The 27,436-nt window shown below is 47.2% G+C and overlaps 1 protein-coding gene across 1 annotated transcript in view; it reads right to left on the reverse strand.

Moving 5' to 3' along the window:
* NEDD4L (NEDD4 like E3 ubiquitin protein ligase) overlaps nt 1–27,436 on the reverse strand; it is a 329,372-nt gene that overhangs the window by 69,397 nt on the left and 232,539 nt on the right. Inside the window, exon 6 of the mRNA XM_040632477.1 lies at nt 7,542–7,592. Within this exon, the coding sequence (XP_040488411.1) occupies nt 7,542–7,592 (51 nt within the window). The remainder of the gene's footprint in view (nt 1–7,541; nt 7,593–27,436) is intronic.

Here is a 27,436-nt window from a genome sequence, read left to right on the forward strand (position 1 = left end):
AAAATATTTACTTTCGCAACAAGAGAGACAAACCACGGTACTATGAATTACTGATTTATTATATTGGATGGTGTGTGTATGCATTTATATTTGAAATGCTACATATTTTATGTCATTCCCTACATTAAACTCCAATGGCTTCCTACTCTGCTTACAATAAACTGAACATTCTTTCCTGTATGTCCTACAAGGTTAAACATAACCTGGCTCTTAACTACCTGTAAAGCCACTGTGAAACAGTCTTTCCATTCACCCGTTGCTCCAACCGCCCTGGCCTCATCTCTCCTGGTGCACATCACATCCAATCCTACCTAGCAGGTCCTGCTGGACAGCTCTGGCTCCAAATGGCCTCAGCCAGCTCCACTTTGCAACCCAGGGGTGAGATCCCAGGTCGTATCCTCGGACACTGCATCCTAACTGCCACCATTTGCCTCCCCTACCACCCTCTATCAGAGCATCCGGGTTTACCTTCTCCTCTTTCGCTATCTAAAATTATCTTGTTCATTTAGTTATTTACTAATTTGTCATCTATCACTTTTAGAATTAAGCTCATGGGATCGGAGACTTGGATTTGCTCACCAGTAAATCCTTGGTGGCAAAAACAATGCTTGGCACAAAGTGGGCACTGGTACAAGCAGCTAATTAATTCAACTGATCTACAGTAAGTATCGAGGCCATGAAAATTCACTATTGCTGAAGGAAGTCAATTATATTCTCTGGGCAGTCTATTCTTTAAGGCAATCACGTTGACATTTTGGAAATAGTTCCTGAAAAAAAGAGGTTTCCAAATATATACCACTTACTATGGAAAATTTATTAATCAAGAATACTATTGCTTTTCTTCCTTTTCTCATTTACTCAACCACAGATAGTTTTAGAACGATACCCATGTGAAAGATGTGTGGATACAACATGGTACCTTCCCTCAGAGTAACAAGGATGTGGAGAGATCACATTCTGTGAGACCCAGGCTGGAAGGCAGAGGCTGATTCTCAACTTGGGGATCAAAATGGTTTGGGGGTGTGCTGTCCACACGGAGATGAATGGGCAAGTTAGGACAGGTGGACAACTGGGAGGAAGGAGAGCTCAAGCTGAGAAAATTGGCATGAACAAAAGTACAGGATCCTTAGCGGGCATGCGGGGTCTGGGATCAGCAGAGAGCACGAGAGACAGTGAGCAGAGGAATCCACAGAGCTTGGAGGGACTCCTCTGAAAGTGAACCTGTCCACACAACTACACAGTTTAAACGACCACCACCACACGGGTCAAGAGGCAGACCTCCTCGGTCTGAGTCCTGGCTTTGTAACTGGCAGAGCCATGTGGCCAAGGGCAAGTCTCTTACCTCTCTGTGCCTCAGCGTCCTCATCTAAAAAGTGGGGCCATAACAGGATCTCATAGAGTTGTTGTGAGGAATAAACTAATCAACTGAGTTGGTACAGATGAAGTCCTTGCAAGGGTGCCTGGCACACTTCACGCACGCTGGCCATTTATCACCATCAGCTGATTCTCATTCTCCTGTCACTTGAGAGTACTGCCACCTCCAAGTTCTCCAATAAAAGGCAGGGCATTAAGAAATGAAAAGTCACCTCCATGGACATTGTTGCATGTGAACAAGATGGTGATCGTGCAGAAGTGACAGGACTCTTCTTGGCATTATTCAGGGTCCTACTTGATCCTATTTGTTGGAAAAACAGCCAAGTGGAGATTCCCGGGACGGCACTGGTAGAAAGCCATCTCAAACAGAGCGAGGCTGATGGCATTTCTGGCCAAAATGGAAAGTGCTGCCTCCTGTTCTGGGGCGCTGAACATTCCCAAGAAAATCTTTTGGATACACAGCATTTTCATCTTAAAAAGGGGAGCTGCTTTCAGCAGAAGTGCAATCACGTATAGTGAGATCAACAGCTTCGTGGGCAAATGGAAGCAGACAGACTTCCCGGGACCCTAGACTCCAAACCTGGGTCCAACACCAAAAGCACCTAAGCCTTAGACTAAGCCCCCCTTCCACCCCCACGCAGACCCCTGACTACATCACAGATCAATGCTGGAGACTCAGGGTCTGGCCCAGCACGGCCGCCAACCTCCTGATCACTGGCCAAGTCACCTCCCTGTGTGGGCCCGGGTATCCTCACCTGTAAGATGCAGAGAGTGGACAAATGGTGTCTGAAGTCCCTCTAATCTCTAGGACACTGAATTCTATACATGTGACAGGGAACCATTACCCTGCTACCAGCCATAAACAGGAAAGCAGTGCTCGTCGTCTGAGTTACCTTCAAGTACAGCTAAGATGCCCAAAACAATCCCACCAACCTGAAAATGCTTCCCTCTAGAGAAACTGAAATTCGAAAGCTATCCTGACTGCCCTAAGTAGCACTTGACTAAAACAGGAGAAACTAATGTTCTTAAAATAGCTCTCTCCAGCCCAGTGTGTTTCCCTTGGAGACAGAGATTTTGTAGCTGAATGGGGTGGGCTGGCTGGGGGCTCAAAGGGCAGTAGAGACACAACGGAAGGAGACGTCCAGAAAACTGCAGAGGCACAAGTGGCAAATACCTGCCAGAAAATGTCCCTCTGCGGTTAACACAAGTCTGAGTTGTTCTGCCTCTAAATAATCAGTAAAGGCAAGTCATAAACCTGGAACATAAAAGTCATGAGCTTTTCAAACACCACCGCACCGCATTTCACAAACAGATGTAAAAACGGTAGTTGATGAGAAATCAGCAATCGCAGCCGAGTTACAGCTGAGTTTCCGGCCGGCGCCCCACTGCAAGGGAACCACCCAGCAAAGAAGAGCAGCTCAGTCTCGGCTGCGATACAGATGTCAGGCTGGTAGGGGAACAACTACCTTCCTAAATGACCGAGTCTTGCCTGCTCCACACACCTCCAGCGAGCGCTGCTGCCCAAGTCTCCCAGGTGACACGCATGTCATCTCGGTCTTCCGTGCCTCCACTCAGTGAGCCACAGAGCAGCGGAGAAGCCGGCTTACAGAGCGGGGTGGACACCTGGGGTCATCTATGCACACGCCCTCCTTTTACAGGTGACAACACAGAGGCCCAGGAAGGATTACGAGCTTATTAAGGTCACCCAGGCGACTCGCCCATCTCCCAGGTCCGAGTCAACAATTCTGGAGAGATCTTTTAAAGCCTGACCTTTGGAGACTTCCATGAATATGAAACTGATGTTTTCTTAATTTTCAGATCTGCATAAAAGGTCGTACCACCAACCTTATTTACTCTCCCCTGTCCCCCCTCTTCTCCTTTGCCTTGCTCCTGCCCTCAAAGATAAATAAAACGGACAAGAAGTAGGAAAGATGAGTGGCTCACCTGGCATGGGAGCAAAGGAAACAGAGGACCCTCCCGTTCTGAACTCTGTACCCTGTTTCCTTTCCACGTTTTCTTCCAGGGATAAAACTGGGAGAACAGACTCTGAGGGCCGAGGAAGGACGAAAGTGAATCACAAGTCTAAAATGACTTGCTCTCCTCTGGAAGCATGTGAGGAGTATAAAGCATGGAGGGGTCCATCATCACAGCGGGAAAAAGACTATTATTTCCTTTCACATGACCAATCCTTACTCTTTCCTGTTTAGGGGACAATGACGAAGCTGACACTGGCCTCCTCTGGCCACTGTGGTGGATAACTGAGGTGGTGACTCTGACCCATGGGGTACACCTGCTGCCCCACCTCTGTCCCGAGCACCTCCTTCCCTGGTCACCCCAGCAGAACGCCAGCTCAGCCCCTCACAACGGCCCACAGGGCCCAGCAGGGCCCATGAGTACTCCAGGGACCCACCGTTGGGCAGGGGGCCAAGGAGGACCCTTGTACACCAGGTCCAAGACGCCAAGGCACTTGTGACTTTGCACCGTGCACCAGTGCAAGGGGCTTCTCCTCAGCTATGCACTGAGAGGCAGGGTGGCTCTGACCCTCCAGTCCTTCCCGGCATCAACTTACAGCGGCCAAGGAAGGACAGCTTAGGCAAGCCACTGCTATGATCCTAAAAGCAAGGTTTTACATGGCAAACACCAATATCCCCTGGCAATGGAACCAATATGCCTCCAGAGTTTCAGCAAGTAAAGAAGGATCTTCAGCAAACATCAATTACTAGGTCTAAAATATTTAGTTTTCAAACATACACAAAATACAAAGTAGGATTTAAATTATCAAAAATAATTTCTTAACAATCACGAGAAATTACACTGCGTTTAGTTCTGCTGTCTTGGATCTTCTCCATGAAGCTCCTGACTTAGAAAAGGGATTCATTCGAATTAAGGCAACTCCTTAGACCAGAATCAAGACACAGATAGATGACTTCCTCTATAAGGAAGAGAAGTTTGTGGTATCTTGTGGCAGTAAGATAAAGACTCATTCTTGGTTTAAAATGCCTTAAAATGGGGCGCCTGGGTGGCTCAGCCATGAAGTGTCTGCCTTCGGCTCAAGTCATGAGACCAGAGTCCCAGGATCGAGCCCCGCATCCGGCTCCTTGCTCGGCAGGAAGCCTGCTTCTCCCTCTCACACTCCCCTTGCTTGTGTTCCCTCTCTTGCCGTCTCCGTCAAATAAATAAATAAAATCTTAAAAAATAAATAAATAAAATGCCTTAAAATAAGTAAGTGGAGATCGATCGATCTATCTATAGATACATCTCTATCTCACAACATGGAGGCAAATGCAATTAGGTATTTTGCTAATACAGATTTCAAAAAATAATAAAAAATACTTCTTTTTAATTTCTATTATTTCAAACATCTGGGCTTTTTATTACTACCTAAATTAAATGTTCTTGGTATAACAGACGTGTAGAACCAAAAAGAAACAGCCTCAGGTATGGGGGGTGGGGGGAATACCTGAAAAATCACTAAGTAAAACTGGTGGGGGGTTGGGAATCCCTCTAATAGCTAGAATTATTATCTGAAGAAAAGGGAATCCAGAATCATATATATATATCTTTTTAACCTAAGCCAGGGAACTCGGTCTCACCCTCACATGTGCCATCCAGTATGGTGCCATTTGCCACATGCGGCTTTTTAAAACTTTTAATTTTAATTAATAACATGAAATAAAATGATAAATTCAGCTCCTTGGTCACACCGGCCCCATTTCAAATGCTCAGCCACCCCATGTGGCTGCTGTAATGAGTGACGAGGGAGGAAGCTTGCCTGCCTGGATTCCTCCTCCGAGACTAGAAGCAAGTCCACCAGCAAACAGCTGTTGAAGGAATACAGGCTCTATCAGCTCACGGGGCTGCATAAAAATTAATTAATAACCAAACCCCCAGTCAGACACCGTCAACCTTGGAAAGGCTCGCCTGGTCGGCAATGGCAAATTTACACCACATTACTGCTCTCCCTATCTTTTCTCATCGCTAAGGAGACCATTTTCCTCATTTCTTTGATCTGAAATTTGATGAAGTTGACGAATACTGCTGATCTGTAGCCATACGTAATCGGCCTCGACAATGGTCATGTAGCTACTGAGGAAAGAGCCATCACCACTGACTCCGCAGAACACATTCAAATGCTGACGCCCATTTCTCACACCCACATTTGTGTTCTTCAAACTCTAAGCACACGGTGTGATTTTCCCATGAGCGCCCCTCACGTACGATCAACCGTACACATGACAGCACCTCCAATGGAGCCCAAAAGCTGCATCCGTTCAGAATATGCTAGCTGGGTCTTACCGCCACTTGGAAGGTGAAGAATGCACCTCCCTTCCTCTCCTCCTGCTTCCTCTGTGGTCCATTTCCTGCACGGCACTTGGCTCCACAAAGCTAGTCCACTGGAAGTATGGAGACGACTGCACTCCAGTGTAAGCTCAGAGGCAAAACAGCGCGGCACCATCATGCACCCGGCTCAGGTCACAGAGCAGTTCTCAGTTCCCTCCAGGCATTCACTGGCTACTTTCTTGCACTGGCTGGTTTCTATTCCAGCCTCCAGCCCTGGCACCACTTCCTCCTCTGAAAGCTCACTCCTGCCTCCACCCAAACCGGAAGCCAAACTATTCCCTCTACTGACTCGGTCTCTGAAGAGGAACACTGTTCTGTTCTCTCGGAGTCCCACCCAACCTTTCAGAACCAATTTGCACTCAATCACTCAAACCAGGGACTGTCCGGCAGGCCGCTTACCAGCTTCCACTTACACCTCTGAGAGACTATTAGAACATATTTTGCCTTGACCGAGAGTCAAGGTTTTTATGTTAGGGAAAAGGGTGGTTAAGGATACCCGTGAAAGAACTGGCCAACCCACACTGCCTCAAAATGTGAGATTACAGCTTCAACCTGGAGAGCAGAAACAGAAGACCAACGTGTGTAGAAATACGTGGAGAGTCTTTCCTCGCCACCACTGAGACTTCCAAATCCTCTCAACGTGACTGTAAACGGATAACCGGGTTTCTGATGGCTTATGGAGTCAGCCTCATGCGCACACAGCAACTGTCTGCAAGTACCTTGGAGCTTCGGGTTTTTATATAGAAACAAAAATATCTTAATGGTATCAGTTTTGCTTCCATTTTTTGGGAAGGGAATGTGCTTGGAACCTTTCTTCCTTAATAGCTCCCCTGAGTAAATAAGATTAAATCGCTCGCTATCCCATGCCTTCACAACACAGTTTCGGAGCTTCCTGGGTAAGACACGGTCTTTCTTGGTATTTAACGCACAGTAAGAGCCACGAGCTCAACACAGCGGTACCCCGACCCCCAGTGGTTTCAGTCACTATAGTTTATAGACTATTTATGCTATTGGCTCAGACAAAGCATGAAAAAAAGTTAACAAAATGCCCTTGAAAGGCAGGAACACTGGACTTATCCTCTCTCAGGTGCTCCTTGAGTCACTTTGTGCTAAGCTGAAATACAAGCCAGTCCGCCTTTCCGCAAGGCCTCCAGGTCCCGTCTCTCCTTCTACCTACTGCCTCCGGAGTGTGCAGAAGACACCTTGAGCCTCAGCTGCTGGTCAAAAGCCCCAGCGCCTCTGCCACCCATCTGAGCAGAGAGGAGCAGCAGCAACACCGCACATGCTGACTCAGCGTAACTGCTAAAGCGGGAGTGGGTGTTTCCGGCTGACAAGTTCACTCAGAACAGACAGCATCTTCTGTCTCCATGCCGCCTGAGAAAAGCCATACACCCAAATCTGGGAAGCATTAGCTTATGTGGATGTAGCCCAAGAGAAACACACGTGCAATTTGAGACAAAGGGAACAAATGTCTGATCGGACCCAAAGGATGAATTTGAAAGTAAAGACACTAAAGGGACAAGAAGGAGGGTGTGACAGGCAAAGGGAGCTGTTTTATAGGATGTGACAAAGGAAGACCAGCCGAGAAAGAGGCTGGTGATGCAGACGGGCATAATGGATGATTTAGACACACCTGATTTTTACAATTAGGCTCTCTCCCATCCCCCACGAAAGGGCCACTTTCTAGAAAGGGACAGGGCCCGAGCACATGCTCATTTCAGCCTGCTCCACTGCCTCGAGAACTATTGCTCTGAAATACACCCAACCAGAAACCATTAGAAAGCACTGCTCACAGCACACCCCATAAAACAGGTAACGGTCCTTACCGGGAGATGACTGAGGGGTATGTCCACCTGTCCCAGGAAGTCGTCCCGCGTCTGTTGAGAAGAGAGCAAAGAGTTAATTAACATCCCCATCTCTCCACTGAGCGTCAGCATTCTTAAAAATGTTTAATATGTTTCTTTAATACAATGTTTCTGTGAAAAGTCACAGATGAAGGACACAGCATAAAGTCAGGGTACGCTAACAGTGTGGTATGGTGACAGACGGCGGCTATACTTGTGAGCACAGCCTGGTGTACAGACTTGTGCAATCACTATGTCACACACCTGAAACTAAAGTAACGCTGTATGTCAACTATACTTCAATTAAAAAGAAAAAAAATGTTTCTTTACAAATAGAGACGATGGACAGAGCCTGACACTGGAGCGCAGTGCGGACGGGTAGAGGCAGAGGTCCTGGTGCGTGGCAGACAGCCACTGCCTGGAGACCCGTGAGCCCAAGGCCATCTACACCAGACCTAGAGCTGCCCAAACCCCCGCAGGGCATCTGCTACCCACCTGAACGCAAACAAATCAACTCTTGGAATGGGGAGCATGCAATCAGTAAGGGAGGGGACACTCCGGACCACAGACGGTTTGGGGTCACAGGTGGCCCAGTTTACAGAGAAGACAGTAATGAAATGTTGGGAACACTCTAATATTTATCAAGTGATGCAAAGAGCTTCCTGAGAGCTGAGAGTCCAGGGAAAAGTGTAATAATCTAGTGATTAATACATCTTAGAAATTACTTCTCACACACACAAAAAATGGCCTCAAGCTTTCAATCTTCTAAGTACACTACTCTGGAATCCAAGTTCAGGGACTAGTCTGCTGGTTAATTTCTGGACACACCATACTTCTTCCTGTCTCTATCCTACCACATAGCATAATCTTTCTGACTTGAGATTGAAAGGGGGCTTGTGAGCCCCTCCAAATGAGAGTCTGGGAGTCACCTGGGAAATCATAACTCAGGTTCTGGGGTCAGCGGCCTGGACCACAGGGCATCCGACAGGTCTTGCTGACTCTATGTCCTGCTGTAGGGGTGCCTGTGTCATAGCTTCATGACATTAGGTGACCCCGGGGTGTAAGTCTGTTACCCTTATATAAAAACACGTAGTTGCTCCTACCATATTCAAAATGCCTAAAAGCTTGGAAGTTCTTTAGGGGTAATCCATCCTGTCCCATAGCTAGCCTGAGGAAAAGCCCAAAAGAGAATCCAGACCTCCTAACCCCAAATCCTGGGCTCTTTTCACTCTTCCCTGGTTTACCGAGGAGTTCTCTAAATTTACAGAAACTACTTGAAAAACCTCTCTTCTTGCATTTAAAAAGCAGCATCTGGTAAATACGAATGAGATTTATTGAAATGATTTGCTAAAAGCTAAGGATTGCGTTATAGGTAGTTAAAAAAAAATTTGATTAAGTAGAAAGCTACCAACCTCCTCTAAACGATGCAGAAAAGACCGTGAAAAATCAGGTACCACTGGACAGGTGTACTTGAAGCGTACGACTACCCCCAATCCTGCTGACGGGATTCTCCTTTTCTTTTCTTGGCTACACCCGCTACAGCCCACCACGGAGACACCTCCTCCAGCACAAAGCTACAGGTAGGTGCCGATTACTGCCATAGACCTGAACAAAAGCGGCCGTCAGCAGAAGGTCCAGAAAAGGCAGACATCTTTGCCAGCCAAAGAGATGGGGGGCATTCCCGCTCTCCACTAGACTATTATTTTTTATAATAATTTTTTATTATGTTAGTCACCATACAGTACATCCCAAGTTTTTGATGTAAAGTTCCATGATTCATTATTTGCGTATAACACCCAGTGCACTATGGAATACGTGCCCTCCTTACTACCCATCACCAGCCTATCCCAATCCCCCACCCCCCTCCCCTCTAAAGCCCTCAGTTTGTTTCCCAGAGTCCATAGTCTCTCATGGTTCATTATAAAGTTAGTGGGAATGGTAGTTAACTCTACTATCAAAAACCGGAAGTGTGTTGACTACTGACCGTTAAGTTGGACGTCCACCTAATGTGAGTAGTGCTACTGCCACTTGCCCCAGCCCCTCCTGCCACCAGTGAAGGAAGAGGATGCACGTGCAAACATCATAAGAAGATGGGCTTACCCAAAGGAGTTCCATACCCTCCCATCTCTGAAATGCTGCTCCTCAATTATTAACCTAAGTGCATCTTAATAAAAACTCACAAAACACCTGCATGCCCAAGTTGTTCTGCTGGGGAGAGGTTGTTAGAGTTCTAAACCGGTCAAGGGCCTGCAGCTTGGCCCAGGCACCTGCCACTAAGGGCCACAGGAGTGAAGCTGGTGCCATGCTCAGGCCGCATCTAATGCTCACAGCAACTGCAGGAGGTGGGGACTATTATGATGCCCATTTCACAGATGGGGAACCTGGAGACCAGAGAAGTGTGTGACCTCTTCAAAGTTCCTATTTGGGCAGGCTGGTTCTAGAGACCGGGCTCTAAACGCGTACTCCGTCCTCCATCTCAGGAGATGGCAGAAAGCACGGCTGCGCACCAGCTCTGGGCTTCTCCCTGGAACATGGCTCAATACAGTGCGGATGGGAAGAGATTCTGAGGACAGCAGTGTGACGAGACTTGGTGGGGTCCTCTGAAAATGCCCGTGTGGGGCATTCTCTATGACGGTATCTCCTGTTCGGACTCTGCTACTGTCCTCAACTAGAGCAGGTCACCGAATCCCTGGGGCACTGGCTGTCAAGCTGGCAGCTTCCCTCGGACATGAATAGGTTTTCTCACTCAACTGAACACACCATTTCTCAAAACAGCCAAGATGAAGCAACCTCACCCATGAAGCAAACCGAAGGCTCTCGCTGGCTTGCATCAAGGCTGACGGTAGTTAAGACCAGGTTTGAAATAAAATAAGCACCAAATACGGAATGGCACATGGTCCAGAAAAAACTGGCTTACACGGACGTTTCACCAAATGGAACATGCTGGTGAGACCTAGGTTTTCAAATCATCCCACTGTTGCCAGAACTACAGAAAGTTTAGGAAATGTAATGAAACACTTAGGTTAATGACATCATACCAATCTTAAAACACATCTTCAGTTCCACAGGCGATAGCTAGCAGGGGGTCAGAGAGCCTTCTGGTGGTCTGCATGCCAAGACCAGAAGCAGGAGTGTCTCAAGGACACCGGGGTGTGCTGCTGCGGTAGGATTCCCACCCATGGGCCCTGCACAATGTCTGAAGCCACCACAACATCCTGACGTCGTTGCTGCCACAGGATGACATCTTACACCAGTGTTATGAAAATATATTCAGCAATTTTCATAATTTCTATTATGCAGTTATTTCCATCAAGCGTCATGTTACCTATGAGAGCCTATGAAAACCACGTTGGTTTCAGCTCATATGGTGAACACTGGTATTTCTTGTGCTTATTTTTAAGAGGTAAGTAACTGCTGTCAATCCCAACCTTAGTTACCTGTTGTACTATTCCAGAGGCTGAAAATGTGCCGATTAGTAACACAGTTACAAACGTTCCCTCCTGACACCCACCAAGTTATTTTCCAACATAATGACAAGGCAAAAGGGAGCCCCTGAAATGTGTCAGATAAGGTGAAGCGAAAACCTATATTCCATTACTGGAAAATACCAGACGCTGTCTTAGAGCTTGCCCTCTAAATGATGATTAATGGTCTTGAAGACTGCCCCTCCCCTCTTTAAAAACAACTACTCCCATTTAAATAAGAATGAAAGGGACAAGTGTGTGCCATCACCATGGAGAGGTAGGCTGCCACCCCATGTGAATGCTACCGGAATCTGAAGCCTGGGGACGAGGACAACAGCTCTGATGAAACCCTAGGACAGCCCTCGGGCATCTCCCAAGCTCCGCTGTGTGCACGCTGGCCTGAGCTGCCAGCAGTCACGTGGACCCCAGGCTCTGCTGCCTTCGCAAAATAACTTGAGACTCAATTTGTCAAAGAACACATCCACTTAAGAAACAAGAGACTTTTGGTCTTTAGAACTGTCCTCGAAGGATGTGATGAGAGGAGGACCACAGAGGTCGTGGTGGAACTGGGCTAGGACTCTGTATATCACATCCAAGTGGAAGGGAGAGCAGAAGCTGTGTGGGGAGAGAAGCACCAGAAGCAAGGGGGGGGGGCACAGGTGTGGCTGGGCAGTGATTTTTTTTTTTTTTTTAAGATTTATTTATTCACCAGAGAGAGAGAGAGAATATGGGAAGGAACAGAGGGAGAGAGAGAATCTCAAGCAGAACCCCTGCTGAGTGCAGAACCTGACGTGGGGCTCGATCTCATGACCCTGAGATCATGACCTGAGCTGAAACCAAGAGTCTGACCCTTCGCCGACTAAGCCGCCCGGTGCCCTAGGGCAGTGAGTTTTAAACAGGAGTTTAAACAGGAGTTGCAATCCCGCTGGCAGCTCAAGAGAAGATTTTTTAAGTGAAGTAGCTAGAGATAGAAAATATTAGTGCCTCACGTGAATGCAGTGATTCAAGGAAACTGTCTGTTACATACATGTGGGAATGTGTACGAAGTTATAATCTTAATTTCTTTTTTTGTGTCACGATCAAAAGTTTAAAAGCCTCTCAAACTACATTAAGTGGAAACCATCCACTACGACCAACTGCCTGGAGTTTTAGCCTAGAAATTATTAAACAGTGACTTCCAAGAAGATTATATTTAGAATTTCTCAAGACAAATGGAAGAGACGTACAGAGGAATCAGACCGTAAGCTACAGAGAAAGAATGCAGGAGTAAAAATGTATAGCACGACCAGACTTTCATCTATTACAAGCTAAGGTACACATCACCACCCTAACACTGAGCCAGAAAAAGCCCTCTGCTTTCCCACTGAGCCATTAAACGCGACGTCCTGTCTGCCGCTTCCTTCAAAGCACGTGGCCCCGCGCTCCGCACCGGGACTCAGTCGATGGGGGAAACGGCTTCTATTTTTAGAGTGACTTGGGAAGTATGTGCTCTGAATGATCTCAATAATGAATGGCTTGAGAACCTTTTACAGAAGCTTTTAGACAAAATGTTATAAATATCTGAACTCAACAGCCTCGTGTCTGAGAGTCACCTGAATGTCGATCTGCATTTAGTGGTAGGTGCTGTCTCATTCCTCACGAAAGCACGAAGCCGGCTTTGTCATCACTCACAAGGGGAAGGGCGGGCGACGGGCTCGTTTCTCCTTCCACTTGTCCCACACACCAGCGTCTGCCGCGTGGACAGAACGGCTGTGGCTCACGCCGAGAGAGAGAGTCCGGCCTCCATCTGCCCCACGCTCAGCAAAATCCAACGTGTCACCACCTGGCCCCTCTGGCTTTCAGGGTGAATGGCTTCAAAATACGTCACCGAAGTTACCTTCATCAAGGAGTCGAGCGGCATTCTGCTAACACCCAAAAGGTGCCACCATGAAATGCTCTCTGAACGCACGTGCTCTTGCCAAAACTCACTGGGTAGGCCCCAGAACACAGAACCAAACATAACTCCCATCCTTTTCCATAAAAACACACAGGACTTTCACTTTGCTCGCCCCTCCGCCGTTTAGTGTTGAGGGACAAGACCTCCCATTCACGAAAACAGAGCAAGGTGTGCCCTGGCGACGCTGGCTCTTACTTACAATAACAAACAAGACTTCCATGTCAACAGATGTCAGAGCAAACTCGCAGGACCTCTACAGGCTCCTGTAACCTCACACCGCGACGGCAGGCAGAATTTAATCATGCCGGAGGAATGTGTGATCGTGAAGATTATCCCTTTTAAAGGACACTTTGCTCAAAATTCAGAATGCAAAACAGAAGGGGAAGACGGAGCAAAGCAGCACGCCGCTGGCGAAGACTACGGCAGGAGCTGTCTGGCTTTCATCCCGGGGCAGGACCCGCCCAGTCCCAACAGCTGTGAGAGGGCACTTGTGCGCGGGGCTCAAAGGGACTCCCAGCTGCTGCAGGTAGCCGGTCATCACATGAGGGATGAGAGGTGCACAGTGTCCCCTCCTTCCTCAGTGGGTGGAGACGGCTCAAGAACATTCAGTCCTCGCCCTGCTCCCAACGAAAGCAGACTCCAGGGCCCGTGTCAAAGGAGGGCCGCAGAGATCACCGCTTACTCCAGTGGGAGCACTGCATCTGAATTTCGCATCCCATCAGCTCTGGGGGTGGGAACTCTGGGAAAGAACTCTGGGGACCAGACACACAGAACGGGACATCCTGAAGGTTCCAGAGACAAGGTGCCCTTGCTCCTTCCGGAGAGAAACTAACCAGCCCTGCGCAACAGAAACAGAACGTGAGCCGCATCTAGAACTTGAAAAATTCTAATGGTCACAGTTCGGGTAAAGAACAGGTGTAATTCTAAGAATGTATTGTAGGTGTCCCAATACATCCAAAATATCATTTCAACGTGTAACCGACACAAAGATTACTACTGAAGTATTTCACATTCTTTTCACTGTCTCTGAAATCGGCCCGTGTCTGCGGCTTGTGGCACACCTCGACGGGGACCATTCGCATCTCCGGGCGGCCAGGCCGGCACCACACGGCCCAGCTGCCACCGCGGGAACACCACAGGGGGAGGGACTCAGTCTGCCAAGGGTCAAGAGCAGGCACAGCTTCACAAAGGGCATCCTCTCAAGCAGGGCGCCGAAGTGGGCGTTGGCCAGGGGCACGGCCGGGGCGGCAGGGGTAGCGTGTGCAGGCAGAGGCGCTGGCCTGAGGCTGCACAAGAGCGCGCGGCAGGGGAAGGAAGAGGAGGTACGGGGCACGACTGGCGGGGGCTGCATTTTAGAAAGGTCCCCTGACCGCCGGAAGGAGAAGTGACTGGAGGGGGGAGACGCGAGAGGAGAAAGAGAGCAGAGGAGGGCAAGCCGCTGTCCGGATGAGGCAGCACGAGGGGCTGGATCAGGCAGGTGAGTGGAGGGCGCTGCCCCGGACCCTCCCGGTCACTGTGCAGTGAGGGAACAGGCAGGATCACGGACGCCGAGTCGTCACCGCAGTGCCCATCAGAACATTCGGAAGCCGGTGTTACTGCCGTGAATGAAGCAGCAGCACGGACGGCGACGGCACTGACCTCACAACGACACAAAGCCAACGCACGAGATGGTGGAGGAGAAGGCCAAGGAAGGGGGGAAGGTGTGGCCAGGCTGCTGTCCCATCTCGGGCCGTGGGCTGCCTGCAGGCTGCAGTGTTTGCAAAGAGAAGTCTTCCCCTTCAGTCCAGAGAAGCTTGGTGACACAGACCTAGAGAATAGACTGTCCCCTACAATCGTCTTTGTCTTCGGGGGAAGGAAGAGGCCAAGGGCCGTCACCCACCACAGGGTCTGGGGCACAGCCTGGCGTCACAATGACGCATTGTCACACCTGCTGCAGAGCTCCCCGGCCGCACCAGTAACACGGACGGTTTCCGAAAATGTTGTGTTTCTGATTTGATCCTACAACTATTTTAATTCCTCAAGATTTCAGAACAATTTTCTTAAGAGAAGGATCTCATTTCTTCTCTGGAGAAGTTTTAAAATCAAATTTTTTTGCAAGTCATTTAAATAATAGATTATATGCATAAATGAAAAAAAAAATAAAGTGAGGGTACTTTTGGATTCTTTCCGAACTTGGCTACCAAAGAGCAGACCTACGTAACCTGAAGAAATTCACCACGTACGCCTTTTGTAGCCAGAGCAGGTCAAGGAATGATGGGGATATTCGGGAAAGGGGAACTTCAGTGACCGGAGCGCAATGTTTGATTTCGTTAGCGTGTGTCCTACTACAAGCTCTTCCTCACACATCTCGGGGCATCTGAAACTAGCAGTCCATCTCCCTGCCTGGCTAGCCAATGGTCTGGCCGTGTGGAGAACCACACTCAAGCCACGAGAGACTACAGGTAACTCAATGTGGTCTCGTTCTTGGAATTTCAATGAGTGACGAGTCTGAACTTGAGGTTCTATAGGTTTACACACAGCCACCGACTGACTTTTCATAAAGGCTGCATGAAAACGGCCCTGGCACGAGCTCCGGCATCCCAGGTAGATCCTGGTTAGTCTCTTTTCAGCGCTGCCCATGCTCTGGCCGCAATCACATCTCCGGCCAGTAGACTCCGTCAAAGTTTGCTGGGGGAAGAGCTCCAGCCACAGTTTGGGAAAGGACTTCAAGACTGCAAGGAATAATAAGCTAATGTGTAGCTCACCTATTATGTGCCCAGAAACTGTGGTTTGCAGGTTAAGAAACTTGCCCAAGGTCACTGAGCTGGTAAGTAGTGGCCAGAATGTGAACCCGGGCAGTCTGGCTCCAGAGGCCGTGCTCTTACCAGAACAATATAGAGCCTGTAACTTCACACCGGGTCTTACGGAAAACCCTGAACAGGCTCCCCTCCTTCCGATCAGGAACTAGGGTTTGCTATGCTGTGTGTCCTCAACTGCACATCTCCTCAGGGTTACACCTGCCAGATTCAGTGCTTGCAACCTGCAAATTTCTAAGGAACATAATCTGGGCTTTATTTGTGCTTATTCTTGTGCATGTTCTTCTTTCATCTATACGCTAATAAAAAATGAAGTGAATAAAGTGTTAAGTTTGAAAGAGAAATGACATGGAGCTGAATGATTTTTCTTCTTACTAACCACTCTCCCACCCCAACCCCCCATATCTTTCAAAGTGGAACTCTTTAAACTGGAGTGTGCACTCCTCCGGGGAGATACAAAGACTTTCCGGGACCTTGGGCGTGGGATGTTTTAAAGAAGTAACTTTCTATATCCTGCCTTTCCTTCCCTACCTGCTCTCACCCAAATCACAACCCTCCCCCCTCCTGCTTTCCAAAGAAAGGTGTACTTCTCAGCCATCCTGAAGCTCACCAGCGTGCATATGGTTGGGTATAAAAGCACAGGACGAAGGGAAGGTTTGAAAAATGCACAGCCCCAGAGGGAGCAAAGAGAGTGGAGAGAACATGAGAGAGATGTATTATCTGACCATTGCCTGGGTGACAGGCTCAGGGAATGGAAAGTCTTGCTTATCTATCATTTATCCACCCAATTTCTTAGCTGATTTTTAAAAAATGAAGTCAGATTTTTAGTGACAGGAAATAAGCTTCATATAGCTGTCTGTTTTAAACAATAAAGAATGATTTTGTTAATTTTATGGCAGATATTTTCCATAAGATGAGCCATGTGTGCAATTACAAAATGAAAAACTCCAAATTTTCCAAATACTCAACACACTAGAAATTACATCTTTTGCAACTACTGGACTAATAACTTACGGAGCTGATAAATTACAGGTGTCAAAAAATGTATGAGAAAACAATTTTTTTCAAAACTGTGAGAGACACAGTTCTTCCAAATTCTTCAAAAGGTTCACTGAGCAAAAATGTTTGGAGACGACAGTTTAAAGCATACAATCTATCATAACGCCAAGCCATTAACTAGGTTGTTATTAAAAAGTTTCCCTCAAAGCTCATTAAGTATTTAAAGCTTCCTCCTCTGGGGCACAGGATTTGTAGCTAGCAATGAAAGTGAAAACAAAAATGAAAATTGAAAACAAAAATCACCTCCCTTCTATAAACAATGTTGGTGAGAAACATAGTCTGGAGAGGAAAACTTCCAAGCTTTGTGAAAAATTACCCAGATGATTATGTAACACGTAGCCTAAGAGTAAACCATTTAAAATAAGAAATCTGAAGGATGGGGAGAAATTTATGTCAATTTAAGATTCTGGGAGGTGGAAACTTAAGACCAGATTATGTCCCCTCTTTCACTCCCTACAAGCTACTGAGGCCACAATGGGGCACAGAGCCCAGCTTTCCCCCCTTCTCGCCCCATCTTGCCAGTCTCCTAGAGACAGAATAATGTCAAAAGGTACCTGAGTCATGTCTTTCTGAGCAGGACGGGCAGGACTGAGGTGTGGAGTTAACGAGGGGCTCTCCAGGCCTGGCTGGACATTAGAATCTCCTGAGAAGTCCAAAAAACCCAGGTACCCAGGCTTTTCCTAGATAATGAAATTTCTGGTAGAGGGGCCCAGACATAGATGTGCTTCGAAAGTTCTCCGGCTGAGGGGAGCCTGGGTGGTGCAGTTGGTTAAGCATCTGACTCTTGATTTCAGCTGAGGTCATGATCTTAGGGTTAGGAGATCGAGCCCCATGTTGGGAGGGGGAGAGCTGCTTAAGACTCTCCCTCTGCCCCACCCACCCCCTAAATAAAGCTCTCCAGCTTATTCCTATCTGTTGACAGCTACTGAGTAAACCTCTCGGTTTTCCTCATTCCCAAGAATGGTAGAATTTCACTGATCAGCAACCTGACGTTAAGCTGCCATCTCTAAAAGTATATAATAGTATCCCTGGCCTCTCCTTCCCATCTTCCCTCATTTGTGCCTCTACTGTCCTAGCTGGACCCATTTACACGTGTTGGTGAAAGAAATGCCTGGGCCCAGAATGTGGCTGTGATGCGGGAGGGGGATGCATTCTGGCTGCCCCTGTTTAGCCCTCTGGTCTAATAGCAGGAGGATATGAACAGGAGTAAGACTCATAGGTGCACAAAGCAGAGCGATTTCACTGGTTGTGCCAAGGACTATCTGCCTGCCACTCTAATTCGGGGGCTAAAAAGACAAATCCTGTTTCAAAACAGAATCAGAGAATGGGATTCTCAGAAAGGACCTCCAAAGTGCAAACATCGGAGACTAGTATCTCTACCCATCCCTTTCAAGCGGTTGCTCAGCCTGCCTGGTTCTGACCAACCCTGATGGAGCGGAGCACTCAAAACCAAGGCCCAGGAGAAAGAGCACAGGCTTTGGACACATACATGTCTACTCTAAAATGCCAGGCCTCTCTAGAAGTAGCTGGGTAACCAAAGGCAAGTTTCTTAATCTCCACCAAAGGCCAATCTTCTCATCTGTAAAATGGGGATGAAAACAACTTCATCTTGCATAGTCACTGGATATTAACTGGGACAATTAGATTTAATAAATGTTATTCTTAACCCAAGGTTTCTCAATCTCAGCACCATTGGCACTTGGGGCTAGGTAATTCTTTGCTGGGGGGGCTATTTTATGTTTTGTAGAGTTTTTAGAAACACCCTCTGGTTTTTACCCATAACGTGTAGTAGCGATCCCTGTTCCCCAGCTGCGGTAACCAAATGACGTCTGCAAACACTGTCAAATGTGTGTGTGTGAGGGGGTATGGATGGGCTCAGATGAGAACCACTGTCCAATTCTACTTCCCTCCCCTATGCTCTGTAAGGTGCTCGTGCCACCTTTAGGCAATTCTGTAAAGAATGTTCTGCTGATGTGCGGTTGATTTTTCAACTCCCACTCCCTTGAAGTGCCAGGGAGCTTCTGTAACTAGCACTTTCTATGACGAGAAAGTGGCAAAGCCAGAGTCTCTGTGACTCCAACACTTACATCTGTTTTACAGTATTGTGTTATTTCTCAGGGGCTAATCACTCTACATGGGGAATGGACAGCTCAGTCACGTATCTGAAGAAAGTTATCATGTTCTTATCCTTCAGCAGGTTTCCCTTCCACCGTCCAGGATTTTTTTTTTTTTTAAAGAGAGGTCTGCAAGCCAAGCGACATGCACCAGACTATTTCCTAATTAATGGGAAGAGCAGAGTGTGTGACAGTTCACTGTGTGGCTGCCAGGAAAATCCTGAGAAGCTGAGACTGAAGGCTGAGCTCCCCGCCTGCCCCGAGTTGTGTTTAAAAACAACAGCAAATGCTGTGCAGTTATCAGTCAGGAAGGAAGTGAAGCTCTGGGCCAAAAACATTCCCAGGACAAGGAGTCAGGCTGTATAGGGCCGTAACCGGAGTATCCAGGGGGCTGCTGTTGAAGCCAGAAGCCCTAGGAACTCAGGAGTGAGAGTGTGTGAATGTACTTCAGATAAAAATCACAGAGGAGAGGAGCACCAGGGTGGCTCAGCCAATTAAGCGTCTGCCTTCGGCTCAGGTCATGATCTTGGGGTCCTGGGATCGAGCCCCGCATCCAGCCCCCTGCTCAGCAGAGTCCACTTTCCCCTCTCCTTCTGCTCTTCCCCCCGCAACTCATGCTCTCTCACTCAAATAAATTTAAAAAATCTTACCAAAAAAAAAATCACAGGAGAAAAATCCCCCAGTACCCCCTTCAATATCACACCAGGTCTTGAACAACCTAACCACTGAAGACAGAACGAGCAGACTACGCACCAAAGCTGAAGTCTTTACTGATGCCTCAACACACAAGGTAAGCCTAGGAAAGGGAAGCTGTGGCTTTTTCTAAGTACAGGGCACTAGCATTCGTTCAAGTGCCCACACGCGGCGCAAAAGGCAGAGGCCTATCCCCGTCACCTGCGAAACCCACCAGAACTAGGATGTACCCAGCAAGGCCCCAGGAGCAGGGCTGTCCAATGCTGACATAGCACCAACTTCAATTCCGAGCCCGCATGCCTCTCTGGCCCTGCCTGGGTCCTGACTTTGACACCCACACGTGCTGCACTGTCTGCCCTGCAGCCACAGCTCGAAGAAAAGGGAAGTACGGTCTCTGAGAAGTACGTCTTCCACATCACAGGTGTGGTTCTGACACAGCCGGGGAAAGAACCCTCGGCGGCCTGGGGGACAGACTGCTGGGTGCTGTCCTGGCTCAGGAACTAACTGGCTGGACGACTTCGGGCTCCAAGCCCTCAAACCAGGTCCCTCATCTGGACCGTGCGGCCGTGAGCACCTGTGCGTCCTATCTCACAAGCGGTTACACAGCTCAAAGGTCGGTGTATGTGGAAATCTTGGGCGAGTTTCGACTGAATGTTATGAAGCTTCTATTATTAGGGAATATTTTAAATGGAGAGTTGAGAAATGGGAGAAGTGGGGTCCCTGCCAATCCCAGCCAACTGGAAAGCAAACAGCTATTTTCAGAAACTCGGAGGTTCCATCAGTCTGCTGTCCAGTCAAAACCCTTTTCTTGTGTTGCCAAGAGGTTAGCGCATATGGTTGGAGAAACCCTGTTCTATCCTTTGAGGGCAAAACAGATGAAAGAGCTTTAAAAACAGAATCGACGATTATAAAATTGTCCCTTAAAAAAAAATAAATACATGAATCATGTTTGGGACCAAGACAGAAGACCAAAGAAGACTATAACGCTTGGTCCAAGCTTAGAAATGTCCCCACCTTTTTTGGTTTGTTTTTAAAAAGTTGATCTGTGGGGCGCCTGGGTAGCTCTGTTGGTTAAGCGTCTGATTCTTGGTTTTGGCTCAAGTCATGATCTCGCTGTCCTGAGATCGAGCCCCATGTCAGGCTCCGCCGCCCAGCCCAGAATCTCTCAGATTCTCTGTCTCCCTTCACCCCTGCCCCACTTGCCCATGCTTGCTCGCTCTCTCTCTAAAGTAAATGCATAAATAAAAAATCTTTTTAAAAAGTTGATCTGTTGTGAGGCTATTCAACTTATAAAGAAGTTACACCTCAGAGTCCATTTACATATACACTGGGTGTGGGGAATGTGAACCCTAGAATCCTGGAAAAAAAAACCTGTCACACAAGCAGTGATCCTAGGGCCGGACTGCAAAAGGCAACAGGCTGTCCAGTAACTTGGCACGAAGCAGCACTAACCCAGGGACGCCAGTCTCACTCGCCCACCACGCCGAACTCCCTAGCTAATACTCTCCCCTAGCTGGGGCCGCGAGGAGACGTGATGACTCCCCCACTGACATCATCACACGGCCACCCCCGCAAGTGCACAACGGTGGGCTTCGAAGGCCCCCACAGGGAACAGCAGGGCATGGGGATGAGGACTGACAGCAGAGGTGAGTCACCTCTAGACCTGGGTTTGGGGCCAGGACAAAATTTGGGGGCATCCTGAATGTTAGTAAGAATTCTGCATTCAACTCCATGATACCTCTGAGGCTTAAGACAAGAGTGATGATTTCCCCATAAAAACCTCTAAGTGAAACTATGGTTTCATGGTCTAGTCCTGCTTTTATCTTGTGATTTGCAGTCATAGCTTGAAAAGCACAGGCAGCCCCCAACAACTGCAAGGAGCCTGACGAAACTATTCTGGGGTGCTCTCTCTCTGACCTGGAACAAATCCCCCCTTCCCCACCCCCGGCTGCTCTGACCATCTCAAAGGGTGTGTGTGTGTGTGTGTGTGTGTGTGTGTGTGTGTGAGAGAGAGAGAGAGAGAGAGAGAGAGAGAGAGAGTATAATCCAATGCATTATCACTACAACGGTGAAAACAGTATGAATAAAACTAGCACAAGATGTTGAATGAAGGAGATGCCTGACCAGGAAATGGTTATCCTACAGTGTACTTCCCCAAAGGAACACTAGAAAGAGCCACAACCTGGAGACTGTCCTTAGGAGTTGGTTTATGTGTTCAGAGCCATAAACTGAACAGAGGTCTATACAAAAAAGGCCCATGAAAATATAGTTACATTCCCACACAATTCCTAACCTTCCCATTGATCAAAGCCCATTCATCTGAGCCTTGGTTTCTTTGTCTGAGAAGTGGGGACAATAACCACACTGAGAAGAGGTTGTTGGGCTAAGCAGGAACTTCTGCAGGGAGAGGACAGGAGATGTATCTGAAGTTATCCCATGGGAGGTACTATTAAACCAAGGCTACAAAGTGCAGTAAAATCTTCCACATAAAACTGGGGGGTGGTCAACCTCCCTAAATGCATGCCACAACTCATTTTTTGCCATAATCAACAATGATTAGCACATCTGCGATACTTCCTCCCTGCCCAGCACATTCTAAGGGCCTCACACAACTTAATCCTTCTATCACCCATGTTACAGATGAGCAAACTAAAGCAAAGAAAGGCTCAGGATGTGTCCAATGTCAGAGAGGTGGTAAGGAGCAGAGCTAAGGCCTGAACTCCTCACCCTATATGGAGAGGCCGAAACTCACACAGGCTTGGCTGCCTACTTTCAAAGTAAAACCCACGATTCTTAGATTCCCCCCCCCCCTTTTTTTTTTGCTGGATAAAAATCTTACCCAGACACTAGCATAATCTGCTATCCCTTCAGAAACTAGTCTGTAAGACATGTGGTAACAGATCATAAATGGACCAACTGCAGTTTGAGAAGTACAAATCTGAGCCTCACTTTGGATACCATCTTGAAGACAACTGAGAAGAGTTAACTATGTGATTCTTAGAATCTTATAAACATCAGAGTCTTTTCCAAACTCTCCACTATTCTAATCCTGATTCATCTCTAAAAGGGGCCAATGCAGGGGCGGAGACTGCTTATCTACTAATTTATGAAATACAACCTAACTACATCTGTTTCAGGACCCTGGCTGTAAAGCTGCCGATGTGTGGTTAGGTGGTATCTATCCACCCACAGAAAATAATTTAGGGCACTTCAAAACCACAGTGATGGAGACTAGCTTCAGAGTTAAATTTTCAAAAAGAAACCAAAATACATTCCATTTATACAAAGGTACTGAAAAATGTTTTTTGATTCATTAGTACACACAGCATTTTTCTTTTTAGGCATCCATCAGTAAATGTGTGTATATATAATATGTATCTATATCTACATAGATATAGATATATGTATAACGTATATATAATCTAAAATAAATGTATGTATGTGTATAGATATAGATATAAATATCTATATCTATCTTGGTGTCTGGCCAAGAAATCTACCAGTCATTCATTTCAGTCAAACGTGGTCTCTGACCCTCTCCCTGCAAAGGAGCTGTTACACTCAAGACAGCAGTTGAACACTGGGGTGACACCTTCCTTAATCACTTCACCTATAGGAGTGGCTTAGTGTGGAAGGAATCTTCTTTTTCCTTCAAATTCAAGTAAGAATTTTAGTGAGACAGAATCATGAACTCCAGAACAACTACTGTTCAAACTGGACCAAAGTGAGTTCAACCACATGCTTTCCTCAACCCTCTCACATACGGAGATGTGCTCGCGTGCCTGCGCCCACACACAATAGCTGAGAAACAAAAATACATGCAAACATTTGAGAGATCTGATTCAAAGTAAGTATTTAAAAGGCAACTGTCATCATTAAACATCACACAGTTACGTAATCCTCAGCCATGGTACAAATCATTATTAGCTACAGTCTGCAACTTAACCATTTATTTATTTAATTTCGAGTTCTACTGGAAGAACCATGCTATACTGCAACTCAAGAAGTCCCAGAGATGAAAATTACGGGGACACATTGTCATATAAAATGTAACTTAGAAGCCTGGTTTATATCCAAGGTGAAATGGTATCCCAAGAAATGCGGAATTTGTCATCATGTGCTTGTCGGGTGGGACCAGACAGGACAGTGTTTGATTACTTGGGGCAGTGTGCTCAACAGAGCCAGTAAACTGACTCCCCCCCCCTTTCGTTTTTTAAAGAAAAAAGGGGAGAGAGAAGGAAAAGACAAACTTTAAGGCAGTGGTCCAAATACTGTACACGCGATAGCTCATTTTAACCATCCCAGGAGGCCTGAGGCAGGTACCATTATCAGCCCTATTTTGAGGATGAGAAAAGTATGGTTTAGGAAAGTTACGCAGCCTGCTCCGATCACCCATAAGCAGGGTGACATCCAGGTAGCAACAGACCCGGCACTCAAACTCACGCTTGGCTCATCTTCCAAGGTGTCACCGCAGATTGAGTGAAGATGACCAGGGTCCCTAAGATACTCCGTAACACCAGACATCCCTGAACTCTTATCAATATCATGCCACCTGCAACACAGAGAAATTCGGGTGCCCTCAAAGTACATTCAGAAAAAAATAACTATTTCTCTTTTTACTGGGATTATTTTCACCATTTTCACTAAGAGAGGGAACATTCACACAGACAGATCGAGCCAGGATAAAGTCAAATGACTCCAAACAATATAATGGGACATTGTAATAAGATTGGTTCTACCGTAAACTTCAGTTTCCTTGATCTATCACGGATTCACAGAGGTGATTCTACTCGTGCCAGTTCGCACAGAAGCATTATCTCTGAATTGTTCACTTTTAAGAATCTGAAAAGCGACTGTTTTATCTCAGAGAAAGAGAAACCAGAGAAGACACAATGCACCATCCAACCCAACAGGAAAGACGAAGACACACGGGAGGCTGGAGGCAGCTCTTGGGAAAAGGCCCAGAGGCAGGAAAAACAATGGGGCGGGAAAGAGTCAGGGGTGGGCTGGAGTCGATTATCTAAATTTCCCCAGGGTCAGACATTCGGTCACAAGGATCAGTGCAGGCCAAGGGTGCAGCTCAGGAACTCCAACAACTGCTGTTGGTACCACGTTCTGGTTCTCAGGATCTGACCCGAACTTGTTCTTAGGACTCGTTTTACATGTCCATGTTTTCGCTTTCAGCAAAATCACAAACAACCTCGGGGCAGGCCCCGTTCTGTGTGTCTCTGTCTCTTAGCAACCGCACCAACACATAGTATGTTCTCAATAATCACTCCGTTTAGTTTCAGGGTAAAATGACCCTTGGAGGATAGAATCTGAAATCTCTGGCTCTCTCTGTAAGCCGTCCCAGTTGTCAAAAATGGGGCGTAGCAAGCTGAACACAAAGGCCTGCAAACGTATCATGCCCTCTTCCCTGGAACTTGTACGGGTCACCTTCCTTATAGGGGAAAAAGGGTTTTGCAGATGTGACTAAATAAAGGATCCTGGGGTGGGGGGATGACCCCAGATTATCCAGGTAGGCCCGCAATGGAATCACAAGTGTCCTTACAGGAGAAATGCAGAGGGACATCTGACACGGCAGAGACGGTGGCAACATGACCGCGGAGGGCACAGACCAGAGTGACCCAGCCGCCAGGGAGCGGGTGCTGGCAGCTGGGGAGGCTGGAGGAGGCGAGGGACGGCTTCTCTGACAGAGCCTCTGGAGGGAGCGCGGTCCTGCCGACAGCCTCATGTCAGCCCAGTAACATGATTTTGAACTTCTGGCCTCCAGAACGGCCACAGAATAAATCCCTGTGTTTTTAAGCCAGGTTTGTGGTAACTGGTTATATGGCAGCCACAGGAAATGCATACACGGGCAGAAGCTCAGTCCAAAACCATTGTTAGGAGGAAAAGAACCTAAGGTCCGGGAGACGCCTCGCCCTTGGATCAACTGACCAGAACGTTCCTGCCGTGAATCCAGCAAAGACCGAAACTGCGTGGGGAGCCCGTTCCCACCAAAGAGCTTCCTGACTAACGGTGTCGTGAGGCTGCACGCAAACTTTTATTCTGGGCAGCCCCCCAAAATACAAATGCTATCCATGTGCCAAACTCAGATTCTGCAAGAGACATCAGGAGGTCTGCCTTGACCTCACTTAACGGCTGATTCATTTACGGGGTTGAGATGCACACCAACACATTGCCCACCCTGCCCAAAGCTTGTCGTCTGCGCTCACAGACCAGGAAGAACTTTCTTCCTGGAAACGCAAAGAAGACATAAGCAAAAATGAAATACCTTTTTCCGTTGCAAACCCCTTCACAAGTCTGTTTAAAACAACTATCTCCCCCCCTCCCCCAATAAAACTCACAGGGTTCTGAAGAGAATCCCTATTATGGGCCAGGAATATTCTTTCTCAACATCCAAAACTCTCCCCCATTTTTGCTTGCCTTCCGTGAGAGCCCAGGAACGGCCATCGGGTGGTACATCTACTTACAGGAAGTCTGGTACACCTGTCCTCCTTCACAATGTTAGCGCACAAGCATGAAGCTCCTTACACTGTTGTTGCTCAGGCCACACGATTATCTGAGATCGTCAGAGTGGGGAGGGGTTTAAATTTTATTTGAACCATGCTTTCTTTTAAAATCAAGCTCCACGGGCTGTTCAAAGACTTGAGGGTTTTGCTGCTCCCTTTTGCTGTTTTAGTACTATTTAATAATGACGATCATTAGTTAGAAACAGAAGACACAATGTACACAGTGTGAAACCACTCCACTGCTTTCACCTGGGAGCTCAAACACGGAAGGGGGGGGGGACCTGGTCCAGCAGTTTAATCAAATATATGACAATGAGAACATCTACGAAAAATAAATACTTATGGCACAGAAATCAAATCACATGCTGGCGGTTGCTGGTTTTTGATAAAGCAACTATTTCGTTCATTTCAGAACTGCCTTATTTTTACTTAGCCACTTCCTAAGAAATCTGCACGAACAGCTGCTTGGTTGAAAAATAAGACACTGAATTTGGAGCCATGCAGTGAAAGTGCTTCCCCTCAACCCCAGACACAATTTATTCTAAAAAAAGAGAATCCGAAAATTCATCCAAGTCAAACCAAATTCAAAAGTCTTGATAAGACATCCCACCATGGATTATGAAAGCCTTCTCATTATCTTGGTTATCTAAATTAAGTGAGAAAATATTACCAGAAGGTTGCAAGGAGGGGAATCCTTTAGTTTATTTTGAGAAAAAGCAGCAAGCCGAAAATGTGACATGCATTTCCATAGTATTGACTCATTACCAGATTTCCCCTGTGCTAACGTGGAAAGTCGGTATAAGGTTATAAAGGTCAGTATAAAATGGACATTCCGGGCGCCTGGCTGGCTCAGTCGGCAGAATGTGTGGGTTATGAGCGTGATCTCGGGGTTCGGAGTTCAAGCCCCACACACTGGGTGTGGAGATTACTTAAAAAAAAAAAAAAATCTTTAAAAAAAATGGGCTTTCACATTACTAAATTTCCTAGGGGCCCTGGGTGGCTCAGTCGGTTAAGTGTCCAACTCTTGATTTCAGCTCAGGTCATGATCTCAGGGTTGTGAGACTGAGTTTCCACTTTCAGCTCCGTGCTCAGTGGGGAGTCGGCTTCTCTCCTTCTCCCTCTCCTCCACGCTCCCCATGCATACACACTGTCTCTCTCTTTCAAATAAATAAATCTTAAAAAAAAAAAAAGAAAAATTTCCTAATATCAAAATTCCCTTCCTTGGAGTAAACAGGAGATCTACAACCAACAAATCACAAGACCCCATTATTACACACCAGAGAATATAGGAGTCAAAGGCAATA

Source organism: Ursus maritimus, unplaced genomic scaffold (assembly GCF_017311325.1).
Source record: "Ursus maritimus isolate PB19 unplaced genomic scaffold, ASM1731132v1 scaffold_18, whole genome shotgun sequence".
In the NCBI taxonomy this organism is placed as follows: domain Eukaryota; kingdom Metazoa; phylum Chordata; class Mammalia; order Carnivora; family Ursidae; genus Ursus; species Ursus maritimus.